This window comes from Microcaecilia unicolor, chromosome 14 (assembly GCF_901765095.1).
Source record: "Microcaecilia unicolor chromosome 14, aMicUni1.1, whole genome shotgun sequence".
Classification (NCBI taxonomy): domain Eukaryota; kingdom Metazoa; phylum Chordata; class Amphibia; order Gymnophiona; family Siphonopidae; genus Microcaecilia; species Microcaecilia unicolor.
This window is the reverse complement of record NC_044044.1, coordinates 23,123,445-23,140,576: the sequence shown is the minus strand read 5'-3', so window position 1 is coordinate 23,140,576 and position 17,132 is coordinate 23,123,445. Positions and strand designations below refer to the sequence as shown.

The 17,132-nt window shown below is 42.2% G+C and overlaps 2 protein-coding genes across 2 annotated transcripts in view; both read left to right on the top strand.

Annotated features, from left to right (window-relative positions):
• The window catches only part of LOC115457055 (vomeronasal type-2 receptor 26-like), a 29,606-nt gene extending 19,223 nt beyond the window's left edge, over positions 1-10,383 (top strand). Inside the window, exons 5-7 of the mRNA XM_030186478.1 lie at positions 3,649-3,876; positions 4,223-4,346; positions 9,479-10,383. Coding sequence (XP_030042338.1) covers positions 3,649-3,876; positions 4,223-4,346; positions 9,479-10,383 — 1,257 coding nt within the window. The remainder of the gene's footprint in view (positions 1-3,648; positions 3,877-4,222; positions 4,347-9,478) is intronic.
• A 2,290-nt stretch (positions 10,384-12,673) lies between these two features.
• LOC115457054 (extracellular calcium-sensing receptor-like) overlaps positions 12,674-17,132 on the top strand; it is a 39,094-nt gene continuing 34,635 nt past the window's right edge. The window contains exon 1 of the mRNA XM_030186477.1: positions 12,674-13,082. Within this exon, the coding sequence (XP_030042337.1) occupies positions 12,674-13,082 (409 nt within the window). The remainder of the gene's footprint in view (positions 13,083-17,132) is intronic.

Below are 17,132 nucleotides of genomic sequence, written 5' to 3'. Positions count from 1 at the left end.
ATAGTACATGTAAATTTGGGTGCACTCTTGATTCCCACATACAAAATGAGCCAATTAGTACTGATAATTAGGTGTTAATTGGCATTAATTTAATTTGCACGTGCATTTTTAGGTTCCAGGATTAGCCATGGGAAGAGTGTGGGTGGATTAGGGGTGATCCTCCAATTTGCATGCCGTGATACAGAATAACAGAGATCCACACCTAATTTAGGCTTGAGGATTTATACTTGGTTTCACTAGGTGTAAATCTGCCCAAACATCAGCACAGATCCTGGTACTAAGCACTATTCTATAAAAGGTGCCCAACTCTGAGAACCGTTCATAGAAGAGTTTAAGCACAGTGTCAGTTTTTTGGCTCCATGTATAGAATTTTAGCCTAAATATTGTAGATTATTGATGTTCATAATATAAAGCAATATATAATATTCATATGGAAAATTGCAATTAAATATTTCAGTTTGGCTGAAGACTAAAAAAGAATTTTCTAAAAGTTGAATAAGAAATGGAAATCTAATATAGAAACTGCAAATATAGTCTTAGGGAATAGAGAGGAAACCGTATTTAGCCTGGATCATTGTTTCTATGTCTTATAGATAAAAGAAGTCATGGGGAACTGAGAGAGACTGAGCTGTGGAAATATTAAGAAGCTGATATGGTAGGCCTGTTAGTGGGCTTAAGGACGGATCTGGGAGTGGAGCTTCCTCAGTTGAGGGGTACGGGATGAGGGAGGGAGGATGTGTTGAGATCTTTTGATTTGGTGGGGCAGGCAGATGAGTGAGGGAAGAGAAAAGAAGGGCAAGTGAGGAATACTGAACACCATGGGGTAGGGAGGGAAGGAAGGAATGCTTGAATATAAACCCTCGGTTTGTATTTGAGTTAACATTTGCCCCACCAATTCTTTAGGGGACAAATGTTATCTCAGTTTATCTTCAGAGTATATACAGTATATTAGTTCTGAAATGAGATCTAAAATATTAAAATTCCCCAAGCCTATTAATGATTTTTTATCACAATAATGTGCATAACATTGACATTCGCACATCAGTCAGTCTCTTTCATTTCAAAATCCTTATATTTAAATAACACCACAACACTTTATTTTGGAATAAAATTTGGCAGCAGCTTTATTCACCATATAGGAATATCCAACTCAATTCCTCAACTTAACTTTCTTTAACACATGCCAATCATTTATCACCCTGTTAAACTTCCCAGAACGGTTTAACCGTGCTAAGCCATTCGGTAACGAACTGGCTCTGACTTTCCCCACATTGCAACTTCCCAGAGCGGTTCAATCATGATAAGCCACGAACTGGCTCTGACTTTTCTCACATTACCCCTTTTTCCCATGTGACTTAAGGTACCGTCAAGCCACCTTTTCCTCGTGGCAGTTCCGCCCCCGAGTTATTTTCAACCAATATCATTAACACATATCAACTTAACCGCCTCTAGGGCCTCTTTATTCCCATACCACAGGCCACAAGCGGGGACAGATTATATCTTGTCACCGCTCCCCATAATAGAAGCTGCCGCCAAATCTTTCTTTAAACAATCCTCCAACAGATCTTGTATGGTACTTAAAAATATATCAGTCCCAATCTCCGAAAGATGAACTCCATCATTCCTATACAACCCTGCACAATCAGCAGAAATCAACTCATGGGCTAAAACCAAACCTCCCATTTTTCCCATGAATTTAGACACTTCCCAATACACCCTACACCTTAAACGTTCAATACCCTTTCGATTATCCACCCCCCCTCCAAACTCTTCTTAGAATTATGTGACCAAACAATAATTGTCTCGGGGAAATAACCCATCACAGATAACAATTTACCACCACCCTCTGGCGTCTGTCTGTCAACCAGTTCCTAATCCAGTTCATCACTTTGGGTCCTATCTTCAGCCTGTCTAGTTTATTCAAGAGCCTCCTGTAGGGAACCGTGTCAAAAGCTTTGCTGAAATCTAAGTAGATTACGTCTGTAGCACGTCCATGATTCAATTCTCCGGTCGCCCAGTCAAAGAATTCAATGAGATTGTTTGGCACGACTTACCTTTGGTAAAACCATGTTGTCTAGGATCTTGCAACTTATTGGCTTCCAGGAAATTCACTATCCTTTCCTTCAGCATCACTTCCATTACTTTTCCAATAACCGAAGTGAGGCTTACCGGCTTCTTCCCTATAAACCATTTTGTGTAGAGGGACCACATCCGCTGTTCTCCACTCCCATGGAACCTCTTCCGTCCCCAAGGATTTATTAAACAAATCTTTAAGAGGACCCGCCAGAACCTCTCTGAGCTCCCTCAATATCCTGGGGTGGATCCCGTCCGATCCCATGGCTTTGTCCACCTTTAGATTTTTAAGTTGTTCATACACACTCTCTTCCATGAATGGTGCTATATCTACTTTATTCTCATATGTACTTTTGCCAGTCCATCGCGGTCCCTCTCCAGGATTTTCTTCAGTAAAAACAGAACAAAAGTATCTATTTAGCAAATTTGTCTTTTCTTCATCATTATCTACATAGCGGTTCGCAGTATCTTTTAGTCTCACAATTCCCTTTGTAGTCATTCTCCTTTCACTAATATACCTGAAGAAATTTTTGTCACCCCTCCTTACCTTTCTAGCCATTTGTTCTTCCGCTTGCGCTTTCGCCAGACGTATTTCTCTCTTGGTGTCTTTCACTTTCATCCGGTATTCCTCTCCATGGAATGCACAGGTATACAGGACAAATATATATAGGCGTGCAAAGATATACAAGACAAATGCATCTATCTTTTTTTTCATGATAGATAAATAGATAGATATTTGCCTTCTACAACTGTGCATTCCTAGGTAAGTCTGATAATAACAGCTTGAGACCCTGAAGTAGGTATCAAAATATAACGACTATGAGGTCCTTTTACTAAGGTGCACTGAAAAACGGCCTGCAGTAGTGTAGATGCGAGTATGGGGCACGCACAGAATCATTTTTTAATGCAGATGAAAAAAAATGCCTATTTAAATTTTTTCCCGAAAATGGACATGCGGCAAAATGAAAATTGATGTGCGTCCATTTTGGGTCTGAGACCTTACCACCAGCCATTGACCTAGCAGTAATGTCTCAAGCGATAACCGGGCGGTAATGACCTACATGCGTCAAACGTCGCTTGGCACGCGTACCTGACATGTGCCAGAAAATAAAGAATAATTTTCAGACGTATATAGCGGATGTGCGCCAAAAATGAAATTTCTGGCCTTACTTTAATATTTGTATTGTCAGGCAGTGATTGAAAAAAAGTACTACAGAATCGCTTAATGTCTCCTATTTTGGCGGCACTAAAGACTCCTGCATTGTCTCTTCCTATTTAATGGTACTATGCCTTTTATCTGCCCATGACACACTCTCTCTAAACAAATATAGAGAACAAAATAATCAGTAGATGAACAGCGCAGCATTTTACACTCTTAGAGGACTCACCAGTTCAATCTACGTTATCCTACATGGTATTAAAAATTTGCCTGGATTTGGAAGAAATAAGGTAGCAAACATGCAAAGGGTTGCAATAGGTACAAGTCTAAATCTCACATGTTTTCGACAAAATAGAGAGGATTTATACTTAAGTAAACAAGAAAAACAATATTCTAACTATGCATTATCTTTCTAGCTCAACCAGTACCTTAAAGAGGTCCACGTTAAAGCCCCAGATGGACATGAGATCTTCTTAGATGAGAAAGGACATGCTCCCACTCATTATGATATCAAACAGTATTTTCTTTTCCCTAATTTGACAACCGCCTGGATCCATGTCGGAAGTTTCAAGCCCTCAGCTCCAAAGGACAAGCAACTCTTTGTGAACCTTACAGCCATCAGATGGAAAACTCCCTCTAACCAGGCCTGATACTATCTATTCTGTTTATAGTAGGGTTAATAATGTGGAAACAGAGCAGAGGAAGAAAAGGACTTGACCAAGTTTGCAAGCACATGTTTTTGTAATTATAGAATAAATATCACAGGCCTTTGTTGAAAACCTTCCCAGTATAAAATCTGCCTTTATATTAGTTCTCATGTAGCTGCTGTGTGATAGCTCAGAAATGCTCTATTTACTGGGAGAAGTTTACCATGTTGTCATTAGTACATGAGAAGTAATGGAAGCAGATGTAGCAGACAATCTCTCTTATAGAGAGAGGCAACTGCTGATTGAGGAATATGACTATTTCTGTATTTCTTCATCTCCTCAGGTCCTCCGCTCCGTGTGCACTGAGAGCTGTGAACCTGGATATAGGAAAGTTATTGATCGTGAGAAGCCGGTCTGCTGCTTTGACTGTGTCCCCTGCTCTGAAGGGGAGTATTCTAATACCACAGGTAGACAAAACTCATCACCGTGGTTTATATATGTATATATGAAATACCTACAGCTAAGGTACATTTATTTATTTATTTATTTCATTTGTATCCCACATTTTCCCACCTATTTGCAGGCTCAATGTGGCTTACAATGTATCATTATTGGTAGGTAATAGAATGGAAGATAATTATTGTTACAGATAGAACGTGGAAGACATAATAGAAATTTTAGACAAGCAGATATAAGAGGAAAGAAAACCAGTTCTGATTATGGGTAAGTGGAGATGTGTTACATTACAATTGTTGATCTTTGTGGTGTGCCTTGTTGAAGATGTGAGTCTTCAGAGATTTACGAAAATTTGTAAGTTCATGAATAGTTTTTAAGTTAAGTGGTAATGCGTTCCATAACTGTTATACACCTATCAGTATGCACCCTACATCATAGTTAATGATCCACGTTCATGAACTAAAAGGAGCTTCCTGGCTACGACCACTTAGCTTTCGTACACAGAACTTAACCCCCTATACTGTACCATTGTCTTGGATTTTTGTAACCCAAGTGCTTGGCCTTGCAATGTTTAGAATTAAATCTTACTGTTTAATTATTGGGCCATTGTTCAAGCTTCACTAGATCCTTCCTTATGCTATCCACACCCTCTGGGGTGTCCACCCTATTACAGAGTTTGGTGTTGTCCACAAAAAGACAAGCCTTACCAAACAGTCCATCCGCAATATTGCTCACAAATATGAGAAAAAGAGTCGGCCCAAGGACTGATCCCTGCGGTACACTACTGATAACATTCTTTCCCTCGGAGCAAGCTCCATTTACCGCTACCCTCTGTGTCCTTCCATTTAACCAGTTTTCAACACAGTCAGTCACTTTAGGGCCCAAACATGCAGACTATTCAAAAAAAATCACCCAGCTAATTTTATGCCTTTAAGTCTTGACTTTGTATAGCTGAGCATAGGGGTGGTGAGCACAGGTATGACCCAAGTCAAACTGTCACCTGAGGCAAGCAATGAGATGGTGCCACTGGCCCTTCCAAACATCCCCGTCCATGGTCTGGCATCTCCCCTCTTCCGCAAGTATGCCTTCACCTTTGGTTTTTCAAAAGGCGGTGGCGGCAGCAATTCCTATACAATGCCCTATCGCCGGCACTGGCATCTTCTCTGTATTGCAGCCTGCCTCTGAGGAAACAGGAAGTTACATCAGAGAGGAGGGCCACAATTTAGAGAAGAAGCCAGTGCCAGTTGCAGAGCAGTGTATGGGAATTGTTGTCGATGACAACTTTTGGAAAACCAAAGAAGAAGGTAGACTAGGGGATGAGGGTTGAAGAAGGAAGCGGAAGAAGCCAAACCACAGCCGATGGAGGGGGGTGGCTGGTGGCAGTTGCAAGATGCATCTCTGTGAAACATGCCATCTGAGGCCCCCACCTCAGTTGGTGTAATGGTAGAGCCAAGAAAAGAACACAGCGAAGGTGACAAGATGAATGATGCCAAACAAACTTCTACTGGATTCAGAAAAGGTTCACAGCAAGAGTTTATTCTTAAAAAACTGGACTCGTCACAAGTCATGTTTCAGCCGTTCAGGCCTGCCTCAGCAGTCCCTGTATGGCAAAGTATTATTGGTTCTCATAAGGAAAATCTCGTCCAAATGCTGGATTTTACTAACAATACCTTAAGAAGGTTGAGAAAAAATTCTTGGGCTTCTTGATGCGAGTGTGAGCATCACTGTTCTTGAGAACAGTGATGCACACACTCGCATCAAGAAGCCCAAGAATTTGTTTGGCAGCATCCATCTTGTCACCTTCGCTGTGTTCTTTTCTTGGTTTTTCCATTGCGGAGGTCTGCTTTCTTCTGTAATGGTAGAGCCACCACTGGAAAAGTAATGGAAGCGATGCTGAAGGAAAGGATAGTGAATTTCCTGGAAACCAATAAGTTGCAAGATCCGAGACAACATGGTTTTACCAAAGGAAAATCATGCCAAACGAATCTCATTGAGTTCTTTGATTGGGTCAGCAAAGCTTTTGACACAGTTCCCCACAGGAGGCTCTTAAATAAACTGGACGGGCTGAAGATAGGACCTGAAGTGATGAACTGGATTAGGAACTGGTTGACGAACACACACCAGAGGGTGGTGGTTAATGGAATTCGATCGGATAAAGGAAAGGTGAGTAGTGGAGTGCCTCAGGGATCAGTGCGGGGGCCGATTCTGTTCAATATATTTGTGAGTGACATTGCCGAAGGGTTAGAAGGTAAAGTTTGCCTATTTTCGGATGATACTAGGATCTGTAACAGAGTGGACACCCGGGAGGGAGTGGAAAACATGAAAAAGGATCTGAGGAAGCTAGCAGAATGGTCTAAGGTTTGGCAATTAAAATTCAATGTGAAGAAATGCAAAGTGATGCACTTAGGGAGTAGAAATCCACGGGAGACGTATATGTGTTAGGCGGGGAGAGTCTGATAGGTACGGACGAGGAGAGGGATCTTGGGGTGATAGTATCTGAGGATCTGAAGGTGACGAAATAGTGTGACAAGGCGGTGGCCGTAACTAGAAGGTTGCTAGGCTGTATAGAGAGAGGTGTGACCAGCAGAAGAAAAGAAGTTTTAATGCCCCTGTATAAGTCGTTGGTGAGGCCCCACCTGGAGTATTATGTTCAGTTTTGGAGGCCGCATCTTGCTAAGGATGTAAAAAGAATTGAAGCGGTGCAAAGAAAAGCTACGAGAATGGTATGGGATTTGCGTTACAAGACGTATGAGGAGATACTTGCTGACCTGAACATGTATACCCTGGAGGAAAGGAGAAACAGGGGTGATATGATACAGACGTTCAAATATTTAAAAGGTATTAGTCCGCAAATGAACCTTTTCTGGAGATGGGAAGGCGGTAGAACTAGAGGACATGAAATGAGATTGAAGGGGGGCAGACTCAAGAAAATGTCAGGAAGTATTTTTTCACGGAGAGAGTGGTGGATGCTTGGAATGCCCTCCCATGGGAGGTGGTGGAGATGAAAACGGTAACGGAATTCAAACATGCGTGGGATAAACATAAAGGAATCCTGTTCAGAAGGAAGGGATCCTCAGGAGCTTAGCGGAGATTGGATGGCAGAGCCGGTACTGGGAGGTGGGGCTGGTGGTTGGGAGGCGGGGCTAGTGGTGGGCAGACTTATACGGTCTGTGCCCTGAAAAAGACAGATACAAATTAAGGGGCTGGTGGTTGGGAGGCGGGGCTAGTGCTGGGCAGATGTATAGGGTCTGTGCCCTGAAAAAGACTTACAAATCAAGGTAAGGTATACACAAAAAGTAGCACATAGGAGTTATCTTGTTGGGCAGATTGGATGGACCGTGCAGGTCTTTTTCTGCCGTCGTCTACTATGTTACTATATAGGATAACCCATTTATTTCATATCCAGAAACCTGCTTCTCCTCTTCAATGTCCAATAAGGTACAACCTTCCCCATAACCTGTCCCTAAGCCTTTCCATATGGGAGTAAATTCTCAAAAGTGCACCTAAACTTAGATGCCCTGTAAGAGTATGTAAGCGCAAACTCTATAACAGCAATTACGGGCATAATTGCCTTTCTAGAATAATACGTAAGTACATTTATGCGCTCACCTTTAGGCGTGAGCACTTACACCATGTGGGCAGTTGGGTGCATAAATGCTAGTGTTCTATCACCTGATCCTCCCACACCCCTTCCACATCAATGCTCCCTTGCAGATGTATGCACTAGATTTGTCTGTGCAATTTACATAATACTGACTGAAGATAGATACAAACATAACTGCAAATTAGCCCCACCTAACACCAAAAATAGCTTATTATTTGCCAGTAATGTCAGTTGTCAGCTAATTTATTTGCACAAATGCCCTTATTCTGTAACAACTGAAGCAAATTTGCATTCAAACATTTATTTGTATGGAATATTTTATAGAATTAAGGGAATGGTACATATAGAGGGGCATAATTGAACGAAAACGCCTATCTCCATGGGCGTTTATCTCCGAGAACGGGTCCGTGAAGGGGCGGACCGAACCGTATTTTGGGAAAAAATAGACGCCCATGTTTTATTCAACAATGTGTGAGCTGGGCGTTTTTGTTTTTCAGCGATAATGGAAAATGAAAGCGCCCAGCTCAAAAACGAATAAATCCAAGACATTTATTCGTGGGAGGGGCCAGGATTCGTAGTGCACTGGTCCCCCTCACATGCCAGGACATCAACCGGGCACCCTAGGAGGCACTTTTACAAAAACAAAAAAACAGGTAAAAGAGCTCTCAGGTGCATAGCACCCTTCCCTTGTGTGTTGAGCCCCCCAAATCCCCCTCAAAACCCACTGCCCACAAGTCTACACCATTACTATAGCCCTAAGGGGTGAAGGGGGGCACCTACATGTGGGTACAGTGGGTTTGGGGGAGGGTTGGACGACTAATAAGCATTAAGCAGCACAATTGTAACAGGTAGGGGGGATGGGCCTGGGTCCACCTGCCTGAAGTCCACTGCACCCCCTAACAACTCCTCCAGTGACCTGCATACTGCTGCCAGGGAGCTGGGTATGACATCTGAGGGTGAAAATAAAAAGTTGTGAAACATCATTTTTTTGTGGTGGGAGGGGGTTAGTGACCACTTGGGGAATCAGGGGAGGTCATCCCCGATTCCCTCCAGTGGTCATCTGGTCATTTAGGGCACTTTTTGGGGCCTTATTCGTGAAAAAACAGGGTCCAGGAAAAGTGTCCTAAATTCTAGCTAAAAACGCATACTTTTTTCCCATTATCGGTGAAATGCGCCCATCTTTGTTCGGCAGATAGCCACGCCCCAGTTCCGCCTTCGCCACACCCCTGACACGCCCCCATCAACTTTGTCCGCATCCGCGACGGAGTGCAGTTGAAAACGTCCAAAAATCGGCTTTCGATTATACCGCTTTATTCATTTTTGTGAGATAAACGTCCATCTCCCGATTTAGGTCGGAACTTGGGCGTTTTTCTCGTTCGATTATAAGCAGGACAGCCTGTCAGTTATTGTTTCCTTCTTCTTAAAAACTGAGATTTGTTGGTATTGAAATGTTTACAAATGAATCCTTAAGAAATCTTATGTTCCATAGAGTATTGAAATGTTTACAAATGAATCCTTAAGAAATCTTATGTTCCATAGATGCTGAGAACTGCAAGAAGTGTCCAGAAGATCAGTGGCCCAGTGAGAAGAAGGATAAATGTCTACCAAGAGTCATTGATTTCCTGTCCTATGATGATCCCTTGGGTGTGGCTTTGTCTTCTATTTCTGTTCTCTTATTCATTATCACTGCCCTAGTGCTGGGAATCTTTATTAAATATCGTAACACAGCTGTGGTGAAAGCCAATAACAGGAATCTCAGCTACATCCTCCTCATTTCCCTCATGTTGTCTTTTCTCTGCACCTTGGTATTCATCGGTCAGCCTGGGACATTGACCTGTCTTCTCAGGCAATCTGCTTTTGGGATGATATTTACCATTGCCATTTCTTCTGTGCTGGCAAAAACTGTCACAGTCGTCATTGCCTTCAGAGCCAACAAGCCCAGCAGCAAGTTAAGAAAGTGGGTTGGGACAAGGGTCTCCAGCTATCTAGTCCTTCTCTGCATCTCTGGTGAAATTGTCATATGCACCGTATGGCTGATCATCTCTCCTCCATTCCCTGAATATGACACACAGTCAGTAACTGGGAAGATGATTCTACAGTGCAATGAGGGGTCCACTATTGCATTTTATAGTGTGATTGGGTACATGGGTTTTTTGGCTCTTCTTAGTTTCACTGTGGCTTTCCTAGTAAGGAAGGTTCCGGATAGTTTTAATGAGGCTCAGTTTATCACTTTCAGCATGCTGGTGTTCTGCAGTGTTTGGGTGTCCTTCATCCCATCATACCTGAGCACTAAAGGCAAATACATGGTGGCCGTGGAGATATTTGCCATCCTGGCTTCCAGTACTGGACTGCTGGGCTGTATTTTCACCCCGAAGTGCTACATTATTTTGCTCAGACCTGACCTGAACACGAGGGGTCACTTAATAGGGAAACAAGTATCCTAAAAATGCCACATGAAGAAGGGTTTCTTTATCATGATCTTGTATTCCTGCTCAATGTTATAGAAAGTGATTGAAATTTGAAATCGGAATGCCTTCATTATAGCCTGAAAACAGTGAGGCAAATTAATGAAAGGAAGGTAAATATTTCCTGTAAGGCCATGGGCTAGTGCAAAGTGTGTACAAGTGTGGAAAACATGTTATGTGAGATTTGCAGTGGATACCAGGAACTAAAGAGCAAAGCAGATGATCTCTCTACAACGACAAAACACAGCAGGCTAAAGTAGAGGCTGACCAAAGACAAATCACCACTGGAGGTATAATCCAACAGTCTTTTATTGATCAAAATAAAGAAAGGACCTGACACGACGCATACAAGCGCCTACATCAGCACTAAAAACAAATGGACAAACACTTGCAACGTATACGAGCAGAGCTGAGGTTCTGCGCTTCCATCTAGAGCTTATTGTTTGACCACTGATATAGGTGCTTGTATGCGTTGAAACACAGCCCGTGTCGGGTCCTTTCTTTATTTTCATCAATAAAAGACTGTTGGATTATATCTCCAGTGGTGATTCGTCTTTGGTCAGCCTCTACTTTTGCCTGCTGAGATTTGCAGTGGAAGCAGAGACAATCGCTAAATGACGTATTATCTAATGGAAAGGAACGTGATTAGGAGCAGCAGAAATTTAGCAAGGGAAGTTAGTATGATAGTTTGACACCTGTAACAGAAAAGTCATGTGATAACATGTCATGTGATCAGTTATTTTAGCCAGCCCTTAGCCTGTATAAATATGTATGATGTCTGCAGAAAGTGGGAGAAGATAGTTTTCTCTAGCTGGGAAGCCAGTTGGTGAAGTCTTCTGCTCCACTGACGTTTCTCTTTGCATATGCCTTGCTTAGCACTTTATTTCTAATCTAATATGTTTTTTGCTTCTGCCATAATAATGCATTTCGCTTGCCTTGTTTTATTTTCTTCTTCTACTTTCCCATGTTACTTGGGGGTATGTTTACTAAGGTGTGCTAGCGATTTTAACATGTCTGCAAAGTTTATATATGTTAAACGCTAACACGCCTATACATTTCTATGGGCGCATTAGCGTTTAACGCGCGTAATCCATTTATGCATGCTAAAACCGCTAGCATGCCCATAGCACCCCTTAGTAAACATAGGCGTAAGTTGTGTGTGCATCAATATAAATAAATATAAATATATTTATCTATTTTAATTATTATTATTTATTTATTTTGTGGTATCTCAGTGGGTGGGTCTTGTGGGTTTTTGGGAGGTTGTGTCATTTCTCCTCTGGTTAAGAGGCTCACTACTGCCCCCTAGTGCTCACACTGTTATGCTTATGATTTCTTTATTCATAAATTTTCATCCCCTATACAGATATTACCATGCTCCAAAGCAGTCTAACTGGCCCAATATTTATTTATGTAATATTTATTTCTATATTTACGTGCATAGTTTAATTAATTTTAATTTCTTAACAAGCCAATCCACACTGATAAATACATTTAACAAGCAATTAGAATTTATGCACATAACTCGCTAGGAGTATTCTGTAAATTAATGAACCTAAATTTGAATGTGTGCATCCAAGAAGGGGCGTGGCTATAGGTAGGGAATGTGCGTGTCATGAGTGTTCCAAAACGTTACATGCAGTGTTACAGAATACGACTTTTTCTATGCTAAAATCTACATGCACAACTTTATTCCAAGGTTTACTTGATGTAAATAGAAGCACTTAGATTTAGGTGGAGGAATAGCCTCTAAGCATAATCTATAAACCGCTTAGGCATATTCTATATACCATATATAATTTTATCTGCACCTTGTATAATATGCTTAAGCAGAAATTTATTCCACTTTGGTTCTTTAGGTGCCATATGTAGAATCTAGACCATAATAATCAAAAATGGCTAAAAGGAATAGACATCTTAGACTATAATTAAGAACTGCTCAAACAGTAAAATTATTCTGGCATGACTAAATCACCATTTCTCTCGCAATCTTCAATTAAAAGAAAGCTTTCTGCTGTCTTTGAAACTGTAAGTAATTATTCACTCTACGTAATTTTATGGAAGCATATTCAATAAGTGGGCAACCTCTGGGTAAAACATTCTCTGCTTGTAATCATTTAGGGCCCCTTTTAGTAAGCCACATGGAGGGGCATAATCGAACGGTGCCGGCCATCTATATGGGCGGTCATCTCTAAGGCCAGCGCCATAAAGAGGTCTCACGAACCGTATTATCAAAACAAAATGGCCAGCCATCTTTTGTTTTGATAATATGGTGGATTGGGGCTTCATGTTTGAGACACTAAAGGCTTATGGTATAAAGGGGTTCTTTGTGAAGGCAATACAGACTTTATATAATGGCCCTGTGGCGAGAGTTCATGTAAATGGATTATGCTCCGAATGGTTTAACATAGGTAGGGGAATCCGACAAGGCTGCCCGCTTTCACCGCTTTTATTTGTGCTGACCCTGGACCCGCTATTGCGGGAAATAGGTAGCAATATAGACATAAAGGGCGTGTGCATACAGGACCAGGAATTCAAAACTGCAGCATTCGCAGATGATTTGCGGGTGCTGGTCACAGATCCCCAGAGATCACTGATCCCGTTGATGGAAAGCCTCCGGGAATATGGGGACATCTCGGGGTTCAAGCTGAACCTAGAGAAATTGGAGGCTTTAGCTAGTGAAGGGGTAGGACGAGAGGTTTGGAATCAGTCCCCGTTGTGTCATGCAACTGAGGTATTTAAATATTTGGGGGTGCAAATGTCGATGGACCCAGCACAATTGTATAGTGCTAATGTCCCTCCATTGCTCAGGGAAGCTAAAACACAACTGGCAGCATGGGTGTCCTTGCCCCTGTCATTTATGGGCAGAGTGCATTTATACCGAATGGTTATATTCCTGAAATGGTTATACATGCTGCAGATTCTCCCTATTAGAATGCTGGTTAAAGATCTGAACACTCTACAAAGGTATGTAGCGTGGTTTTGCTGGGCGGGGAAAAAAACGAAAATAAGATGGAAACATGTATATGGGACACAATGTAAAGGTGGACTGGGCATGCCTGATTTGAAAGATTATAACCAAGCTTGCTTGATAAGACATTTGAGAGACTGGATACTGGGGTGGGAACATGCATATTTCCGACCTTGGTCTCTAAATTGCTTGCTACACTTGAAAAGAGGGGGAATACCAACTCCGATAAAAGATAGTGTGCTCTTGCAACCCCTGCATCAAATTTGGAAGGTTCTACTCGGTTACTGGGGGCAGGACACGGAGGCTAGCGTACTATTATCGATCGTGGGGAATGTAGAGTTTCCTGCGGGGAGGGAGAATTGAGTTTTCCGGGACTTGGAGTGACAGGGGGTGACGTTTTTGGAGAATTTCCTTCAGACAGATGGGTCGATATTGTCTTATGGGGACTTTGAAAGGAGATGTGCGGGAGGACCAATGACAAGACTGGCATACTTGCAACTGGCACATTACATTAGGGGATTGCCTCAGTCTGCACTTGCTCTGACATTTGGGGGGAGGATACGAGAATTTCTCAGGGGAGACGCAGTGGGACAAACGTCAATATCTTGGTTCCATAAGGCATTGAGAGAGTTCAAACCTAGGAAAGACATTGCTGAAGTAGTGGGGAAATGGGAGCAAGAAGCGGGGGGCACAATAGCAGAAGGAAAGGTTATGGCTGCACTTAAAAGGATAACAGGAGTAGTGCTTAGTGCAGAGCTGCAGGAATGTCATTTTAGATCCATACACAGGGCATATTTCTCGGGTACACAAGCATGGCATGCATGGGGTGGTGGAAGCGAATAAGTGCCGGAAGTGTGGAGTGGGCATGCCTTCTTTGGCGCATGGGATGTGGCAGTGTCGGCTCATATGGGGGTTCTGGACGGCTCTCGTCTGGTTTGTTTCCGGGATTCTGGGGTGTAGGATACAGTTCACATTTGAACATATAATGTTTAGTTCCCCAGTGGTGTGGGCAGTGGGGACAGGGGAAGAAAAACTGTTTCTAAGTAAATCTTGCATTCTGGGGAAGAAGTGCATATTGAATCACTGGATTAAGGACATACCGCCATCATACTGGTATTGAAGAAATAAATTGCATGAGCTCATGCTGTGGGAGGCGAAAGGTGCTCGACACACGCCAGAGAGGCAGCAACAGTTTATTAAAATGTGGAAAGCATATTTAAACATTATAGCTTCTAGAGCTAGAAGTCAAGTGCTGAATGAGTTGGGATGAATGTGGAATGAATGGAGGGGCTGGAGGGAGGTAATGCTAAAGGGGAAAGGGGTATGGGAGGAGGGAGGAGAACCAGGAGGAGTGTCATTCGGTATACAGCAGGTAGAGGCAGCATGGAACTTGTGGACTCAAGATCTCTCCCAAGATGACTGGACCTCGTGTACCCAGAGGGGGAGGGGGGGAGGAGGATCTGAGGAGGACAATAGCAAGCTGATGGTAAAGCCTAGTCCAAGCAATTCCATGTGGGTCTCAAGTATTTCTCTTATTGGCACATATATATGTATAACGAAGATTGTATTATTCACTAACAAAGATGAAGGAATGGTAGGGAGGGTAGGGAGGGGGAAGGGGGAAGGGGGATAAAACTGCTATCAGTTAGAGGGCGGTAGTTCTCGTTTGCATCTGTTGTGCTGGAATGGGTATACGACTCAAACCGGTGCAGTGTTGTGGGTTTCCGGGGGGGCTATCAGAGTCCCTGGAATGCATAGCACATAGGTGCTTCAGTGTTAGTGGGGGACTACAAAGGGGGATGGGGAGTTGGGGATGTGAGATAGCTTGGTATATATGAAATATTGATGATAGTTGTTAAAAGTGGCCTGTACTTATGTGTTATTGCTACGATTGTATTTGATCATATAATTGTGTCTGGTATTCGTTTGTCATCAATAAAAATCGTTGAACCTTAATTACCAAATTAATGTATACCTAAAACTGATATGTTGTTTGTAATGTATCATTGGATCATAGCAAAATATCAGTGGAAACAAGTGAAGAATTTTCAAATGATTTCAAACTCAAAAGTTATATACTGATCTGTATATAGATTGGTGGCAACTAATGACTTTTGTATCTCAATTGCCATTCAACGAGCGTGATAGTGTGAAAAACAGCCAGGGCACAAATTTACATCTTATATAACACTTTAAACAGTAAAACATTGGTCTGCCAGAAATATGAGTAGTATGTCATCTGCATAAATAATAAAAACCTTTATATTAAAATCCTAAATTACAGTGACCAAGCAGTTAAGAAATATATTGAAAAGAAATGCACACAAGACCAAACCCTGCAGCATGCCACACTGAAGAGGAATTGCATCAGATGAGGTAGTAGGTGATCAACAAGATTGGAAGAAAACCAAGACGACGCTGTGCCCACAAGATCTAGGGCCTTCAGAATTCAGAGTAAGAGAGCATGTTAGACAAATGAAATGCTGAGGACAGGTCCAAAGGGAGCTGGAGGGTGATGAGACCTGCATCCAAAGAAGAGTGTAGTTCACCTAGGAGAATTGCTATAGTGGGCTCAGTACTATGATGTGTTCTAAAACTAGTTTGACAAGGATGACGTGCAGAAAGCTGGGTGACACGGTGCAGAAGCTACTGAGACAGACATGGGAAGCAATTGCTTGCCCTAGGATTTGTAGTATGGAATGTTGCTACTCTGAGATTGTGCATGGAATCTTGTAACTCTTTAGGATTCCAGAATCTTGCTATTCTTTGGGGTTCTACATGGAATGTTGCCACGATTTGGGTTTCTGCCAGGTACTTGTGACATGGATTGGCCACTGTTGGAAACAGGATACTGGGCAAGATAGACCATTACTCTGACCCATTATGGCTATTCCTATGTTCTTACGTAAAAACTATTTTCTAAGCTATCTTAGAAATGATACACAGATGATACCAGATGGTAGTTCCCAGAAAGAGAGGGATCCATAGTAAGTTTTTTCAAAAGTGGCCTAATAACTGCCTGTTTCTATCAAAAATGAACACTGCCCATAGAAAGACTTTGATGAATCTTATGTAAAAGCAAAGAGGTGAGGCCATGTCTGGGAATGCGGAGTCAACTGGAAGATAAAGGATCCATCTTGCAAGTAGGAAACCACATAGAGGATATAATCTGAGATATCTGAGTTAAAGATGGAAGTGTGAATGATGGCCAAAGGAGGGGACTGGCTCAATGGGCAAAACTGAAGAAGGGGAGGGACAAGAGACATTTGAAACAGACAGAGTACTGGTGATGAATGCTGAGACGGCCATTATATTCCTAAGGACATCTTAGCATTTAATGCCAGCTGATTTTTATCATGAGCTAAAAACACTAGCCCACCTTAACAAAATACCTCTTAGGTGTTCTTGTCTCTGTTGCTGTTGCCAATCTGCAAGATGCATAGAAATTAATTTAATAAAGTGACAAATAGTACAAGACACAATGCACAAAAATAACATTTTATATATTTGTTGAATTCCTACCGGCTGTGAACACCAATGGCCAAACCTAAAGGAAGAAGTTTTGCAAATTCTTTTGTGTCTTGCTGGGGACAGGAAGCCACAATTAGGTGCAAAAGCTTCAAGGAGAAGGTAGGAGGCACATGCAAGGGAAACTGTTTAGCACCTTCGCTGGCTCCTTGGGCAGTACACATTTCTCCTATCGCAGCTTCTGCTCCTGGACTCAGGCACCCTCGGGAATTAATCGGATATGTTTCTG